This window comes from Zingiber officinale, chromosome 6A (genome assembly GCF_018446385.1).
Source record: "Zingiber officinale cultivar Zhangliang chromosome 6A, Zo_v1.1, whole genome shotgun sequence".
Taxonomy (NCBI): Eukaryota; Viridiplantae; Streptophyta; class Magnoliopsida; order Zingiberales; family Zingiberaceae; genus Zingiber; species Zingiber officinale.
Genome location: NC_055997.1, coordinates 108924188 through 108930972, shown reverse-complemented (window position 1 = coordinate 108930972; position 6785 = coordinate 108924188). Strand labels below are relative to the sequence as shown.

Below are 6785 nucleotides of genomic sequence, written 5' to 3'. Positions count from 1 at the left end.
AATTATGTGAGACTCAATGATGGCTTAGCCGACAATTATTTACACTTTACCATGCTTAGGATATAATTTCCTTCTGTACCAGTTATCAATTGTGAGAGAATTGGCATGTTAAAATAATTAACCTAAAATGTTTTATTCATTTACCAATTCAGTCACCGTGTAAGACTAAATTAGTACATAATGCTATGATGCCTTGTATAAAATAAGTAGAGTGGACAGAAATGTTCACCAGACTTGCATAAATATTACAAGAGATACATTAGAGACCGGTGACTTGACGACTCAAGAACAGATTGGAGACTCAAGCCGGATTGTTAGCTCAGACATGGTTGGATTTCTGTTCGAGTGTTGTGAGTTGTATACGGCTGAATTACTCAACCCTCCTGGCTTTGTTTGAACAGCTTTGGCATGTAATCTAACCTGACATGAGCTATTTGGCACCATGGCACTTAAACTTTCACCTCCATGGATTGCAATTGATGATACAGAGGCTACCATTTTGGTGTACCATTTTGGTGTTTCTGGTATATGTGGTTTGTTTGGGTCAACTTCCAGCCCTGAGATGATTGCAAAGCTGGAGTTCTAAATTTTGTTTTCATGAAGTTCAAGTGAACCACCTTGCCAAATCGAAATGACTTTTCGGCATTGTCATCTTTCCTTATTCATTTCCGTGTTGCTCGTTTTGAAGATGTCAACTAGCCCAACTAGTAAGTGTCTTAAAAGCTGTTGATAATGTGTCATCTTCTCTCATTCATTTCCTGATAAAGATCATTGTGTCACCGGAAACATAAATAGATGGTACTTATTGAACCTATTGAGATTGCACTTAAAAAGGCAATGAAACCAATACCAGACAAGAGAATGTGCCATTCCATAACATTTGACCAACCAAAAGGAAAAAGAAAAAAAAAACACCACCACCATTTGAATTGGTGCATTGACAAACAAGCTAGCTCATCACAAGACCAAGCACTAACTAGTGGCATTGGTTAGAACCAAGTTTTCAGCTCAATATCAGGCCACCATTCTTCAGTGTGCAGCTCCAGGATGCTCCTTGGCCTCAGAAGAACAAGCTTCATATTGTCACCTTCCACTCATTCAAATCAAAAGGGAAAGAAATGAAAAGAAAAAGTTCTGGTTTCCATCCACTTGAGAAAGAGACTCGTATTAATGGCTTGGGCACTTCTACTAGTGGCCCATCTCTTTCTTCTTTTCTATGCAACAGTGACTGATAAAGTTTGCTCTCACTAATGTTTCGATCATTTATCCATCTGATGCAAAAGATTGGTTCTCTTATAGGAAAATCAGTGATAAAAGAGTTTCATGAACTAGTCGCCGAAGTTTGATTGGCTCGTCTCTCCGAAGGTGGAGGATGACATACCGAGGGAGGAAGCAAAGGTGGCAGTCATGTCGCCTGCGAGATATCTCTTCAACCGGTCTAAGTCATCGGCAACATCCATCATTGTTGGTCTGGACGAGGCACTCTCCTGCGTGCAGAGCAGACCCAACTCTAGCATCTCAGAAATTCCAACATCCCAAATTTTCCTCAATTCAGGTGCTTGGTGCCTCACTTCACTTGCCAATTGGGAGTCTATGATCATTGCCTCTCGGCCATGGTAATGACTCTTCGCCCACTTGTGCAAGCTCACTCCTTCTCCGAACATTTCATCGGTAGGCCTTTTTCGGGTCACCACTTCCAGGACTAGAACACCAAAGCTATAGACATCACCCTTTGTTGATGGATTCGATCCATAGCCATATTCTATACAAACAGACAATAGTGTGCAATCAAAAGTTAGTCTAAACAGTATGTTTAAGTGCATCTACCTAAAACTAACTTGTTAGTTTCTGAAACATTTCTATCAAAAGAAGTTAACAGCTATTCAATTTCTTTTTCTTGGTGCCAAGGAAATACTAGCTAACAATTTAAGAAGAAAAAGAGTCAGAGAATTAGTTCAAGAAGTCTCAAGCCCTATGGATCAATGTATTTTCTTCTTTGTTGTGATCTTCTTTCAATGTTATGAACATAGAAAATGTTCAGTAATTGACACATAACATGAGCATAATGACAATAATGAAAGATCCATGAGCATAAACTTCATGCCTCATAATGCTTTGTATCAAGAGAAAACAGATAGAATGGAACACTGGTACCTGGTGCTATGTATCCAATGGATCCATAAAGCATGTTAACAGTAGAATTCCCCATGTTTTCGACTGTGTTTCCTACTCCAACAGTCGTGACCAATCTTGAAATACCAAAATCAGAGACCAAAGCCGTCATCTCATCGTTGAGAAGCACATTGCTGGGCTTCAGATCACAGTGGATGACCTTCACCGGCGAGTGGTGGTGCAAGTAGGCCATCCCTTCCGCAATGTCACTACAAATGCTCGCCCTCTGCACCAAGCTCAGACGGCAAGAATCATTGTGCAGGTGGCTTTCAAGGCTGCCATTTGCCATGAATGGCAGCACTAGAGCCTTGAAATCCGGATGGCTGCATGCTGTTATGATCCTCATCAAGTTCCTGTGCCTAATTCTCTTCAGCACTTGGCATTCCCTGTTGAAACTCTTGGTCGAATTTCCGGTTTGGAGGTTCAACACTTTCACTGCAACATTGGTGCCATCTCTCAGGACACCTCTATAGACCCTCCCGTAGCTACCGGATCCAATCAGCCTTCCGAGATCGAAATCTTCTGTCGCCTCCACTAGTTCGCGGTGGCTGATTCGAGGGTAGTTAGACCTGACAACCGGCGATGAACTGCCATTCCCTGCACCTCTGATACCCAAATACCAGATCTTTCTTATGAGCTTCACACAGCATATTGTCACTACAAATGCAAACACTGAAGCACCGACGGCAACGATGGCTAAGAGCTTACGAGAGCGAGAGCTCCGACGACAGGCCTTTCGATTAAGTGGCCCACAGAGGTGTGGGTTCCCATGGTAGAACAGGTTGGTGAAGACCCCTCCGGTCGGTACTGAGCCATTGAAATCATTGTTTGAAAGGTCTAGCAAGGTTAAGCTTTTGCAGTTGTTGAGGGTGAGGGGAATCTCCCCATCCAATTTGTTGAAAGAAACATCAAGTGTTTCGAGGTTTCGAAGATCACCAAGTTTTGGCGGGAGCTGCCCAGTGAGATCGTTGTTCGATAGATCGAGGAGCCTGAGCTCATAGCAGTCTGAGAGTTGAGAGATGATGATGCCAGTGAGGTTGTTAAAGGACAGATCGATCTCTTGGACTTGCGCCATCTTGCTGAGCTCCCACGGAAGATGCCCATGCAGAAAGTTGTTGGAGAGGTTCAAAAATATCTTCAGAAAGCCTGAAATTTCCCGGGGGATCGCCCCTGTCAATCGGTTATGCGACAAGTCTAGTTCCATCAAACTAACGCAGTTGCCGAGACTCGAAGGGATGGATCCCGAAAGCCGGTTGTTATGCAGATACAAATATGCCAGTCGTCGTGAAAGGTTGCCTATGCTCGTTGGAATTGCGCCAGACAAGAAGTTCCCTGATAAATCAACCAAACCGAGTGAGGTAGCATTTGAGATCTCCACAGGGATCGAACTCGACAAAGAATTGCTAGAAATGAACAACCTCTCCAACTCGTGTAGTCGAAATATTTCTTTCGGGATCGGGCCCCTGAGAAGGTTTCCAGACAAATTCAACAGCGTCAAGCTAGAGAGGTTTGAGATACCGGAAGGGATTCCTCCAGAGATCCTATTGCCTTCGAGATTGAGAACTGACAAATTCAACAGGGTAGTTGGCAGCGATCCACCAACACCGAGTCTTCCCATTTCAAGCTGTTGTAGACTCGAACAGTTGGAGAGAGCGAGGAAGAAGGGCTCGAGGTTGGTGTTGTTGTCGTGGCTTGTTAGATTGTTATCAGACAGGTGAAGGATTTGAAGGTGGCTCCAGTGCGGTATCATTTCGGTGGGCAGTTCACCTGAAAGATGGTTGTTTTCGACATCTAGCAAAAACAAGTCGGTTGAATTCGATAGCCATTTTGGCAAAGCTCCGGACAAGCTATTCAAATACAGATTGAAGAAGGACAAATGCGGAAGAGCATTTTCACTGCCCGACGGGATTTGGCCAGACAGAGCATTGTCAGAGAGATCTATGAATTCTATCAGACTGAGATTACGGAAGAAAGATCGCGGAACCTCATCTTTTAAGTTATTGTGTGGGAGAGCTAGATAAACAAGGGAAGATATATAGCCGAGCGAAGGAGGAATCGTACCGACCAAGCGGTTGAATGACAAATCGAGGTAACGGAGAAGCCTCCAGCTGGAGAATTCATTCGGTATGCTCCCGGTGAGGTTATTATCATACAAGTCTAGATAGATAAGTTGAGTGAGGTTGGTGAGCGTCGGCGATAGAGGGCCGGCGATCTGTGAGCTGTTGAGCATCAGACTCGTCACGTGGCGACGTGAACGATCACATTGAACACGGACAAAGTCACAAACATGAGTGGTGCGATTCCAGTTTGTCAGTGCCCCTTGTTCAGTTAGCCTGCTCTTGAAGGCCAACAGCGCGTCTCTTTCCAGGAGTAGTGGCGGAGTGAGCGGGCGGTCTGCCGCTACTACGGCGGCGATCAGTCGGAGAAGAAATGCAAATATGGCGTGCTTCGCCACCATGGAGGATGTCATGCTTGCTCGAAGCTTTGCTCTGTTATCATGGTTGGAACTCTCAGGAAGAATCAAGTGTACTTCAAGTTGATGTGGAAGAAGAGAAGGAAGCCAATGAACGGGAGTGGTGGTGGTGGTGGTGGTGGTGGTGAGAGGAAGGTCAGAGGCTGAGAGGTTGTGGGGGAAGATAGTTAAGAGCTCTTTCAAACTAGTAATAATTATGTGATAAGCATCTTTCTGGAGGGAGGAGAAACATGTGATTAATGTTCAGTGGCGGATGACGAATCACTCAAAACGGACAGGTCTGCGCAGTTCATCCAATGTCATTTGGCACCTCAACCCATCTGGTCTACCCAGTTCGTCTAGCAAGATGAATTCGTTAATTTGAAGATAAATATCGAAAGTAATCTTTTTAAAGATGGATTGATTTCGTAGAATATTATCCTAAAGTAATTTTATCTTAAATTGGGTTGTTACGAGTTCCATTCGATAATCAATTATAGATATAACTTTGATTTGAATGATTAAAGGTCATGTAATTCAATTTTAAATTAAAAGTCATCATCTTTCAAAGTTTACCCGTATATGATCGTTGATCCGGTGGTAAGATGAGGTCCGATTGGGAGAAGGTCATGGTCACGTGGACGGTCAGGATCAAGGCAGTCAACGTTCTTGGATCATCGTTCAACCGGATGCCCTACTCATCCGATCGGATCAAGGAATTACCGGACCAACATCACTACGGCTCGCCCAGGTACCGAGCTTCTGATGCTCAGAGGAGTCCATTGCCGAAGCGTGTGCCGAGCGACCATCCTGCTCGGACTCTCACCAGGTCTCGAATCCTACAATGCAGAGACACGACTCCCTCGTTCGGCAACAAGGGTTAGATCAGTCGAATAGTGACCGAGCGGTCTTCTCGCTTGGGCCTAGAGATGACGCCGCCAGGACATTGGCAGTTAGCCGAGTGGTTCTCCCGCTCGGCACACCCCCGCTCGGACCAGTAACGGACAAAAGGAGCAGCTGAGAATATTTTCCTAGGAACTAGTGTCGCCGATAGGCGGTACGACTGGCGGCATGGTCAGACAAAGAATCGTACGGTGGAAGCTTCCATTGTCACGTTAGAGATATGCTCGGGTTGTTAAGGTATGACGGCATGCAAGCTTTACTGACACGCCCTTTCAAGGTATGTTTTGATGAGCGTGCACGTCTTGGGAAGCATGCACGCGTCTCCTGAGAGCCCTATATAAGGATCCCATGGGCTTCGACGGAGGTATGCTCATTCTACTATAGTTACAGTTACGCTGCCCCTTTCATTTCTTTGCTTGCTTACTGTTTTCGTCGGATATTTGACTTGAGCGTCGGAGGGTCATCGCCGGGGAACCACTCCCTGGCTCGGCACTAACACTTTTGTGCTTGTAGACTAGTCTCATCGGAGGTTCACGCACGGTCAATAAGAGCGCCACATTCCAACGTCCGTCACCTCGACTCTCAGACATGATCAATCGTCAATTAAAACGGTCTCAAAACTCTAAGATCAGACTACTCTGCATCACTAATCCACTAAATTTTGTAGGGAGATGAATCATAAAATAAAATGAAAAAGCATCTCATTTTAAATCTTCTTGATGATGTATTATATATTAATGGAAGTCCAATTATAAAAATTAAGGCTAAAAAGAGGGAGGAGGAAGTATTTAATAGGCTGATTGAAGGTGTTAAGCTCAAAGTTATAACTGATGCGGATTTCAAAAATAGTAAATTCTATCTAGGCCTTTCCTGTAAGACTGTCGCATTTGGGATATTCACGACGACAAGAATGTACTCATCTTGAATCTGAGTGACGAAGAACGAGGTTTGAGGAGATAATCGATAAGATATATTACAAGGGAAAGTTTGAAGATCCGGTGTCAATTTTTTAATTACTCGAAGATCTCTGGGATTTGTTGTAAAGGTAACTTTTTAGGAGAAGGATGTGAGATTTTCTTGAGCAATTAAATCCTCGCTTTATTTAATCTATGATGAAATCATGTATCCGTAGGGTGTTGCTTTATAGGCTTATACCCTCAATGGACTCGAGCATTTAGTTCAATAACGATTTGTTTAGGATCGGCTCGAATCTATTTGAGATCCTAGTTCAAAAAATTTTAGGTTTTCAACCTTGTTT

The 6785-nt window shown here is 44.0% G+C and overlaps 1 protein-coding gene across 1 annotated transcript; it reads right to left on the bottom strand.

The window, feature by feature from the left end:
• Window positions 1–852: 852 nt before the first annotated feature.
• On the bottom strand, window positions 853–5407 carry LOC121995134 (putative leucine-rich repeat receptor-like serine/threonine-protein kinase At2g24130). The gene is made up of 3 exons (XM_042548957.1): window positions 5348–5407; window positions 2155–4858; window positions 853–1762 (listed from the first exon to the last, which is right to left on the bottom strand). Exons 1-3 carry the CDS (start codon window positions 5405–5407, stop codon window positions 1329–1331), a joined length of 3198 nt encoding a protein of 1065 aa, XP_042404891.1. The 3' UTR covers window positions 853–1328.
• Between the last annotated feature and the right edge of the window lie 1378 nt (window positions 5408–6785).

Coding starts and splice junctions, on each gene's coding strand:
- LOC121995134 (XM_042548957.1), bottom strand. CDS start 5,407: ATGGACTCCTCTGAGCATCAGAAGCTCGGTACCTGGGCGAGCCGTAGT. Junction 4,859..5,347: donor GCCGTAGTGATGTTGGTCCG/GTAATTCCTTGA, acceptor TCCTCCCTCCAG/AAAGATGCTTATCACATAAT. Junction 1,763..2,154: donor CATTGGATACATAGCACCAG/GTACCAGTGTTC, acceptor CTGTTTGTATAG/AATATGGCTATGGATCGAAT.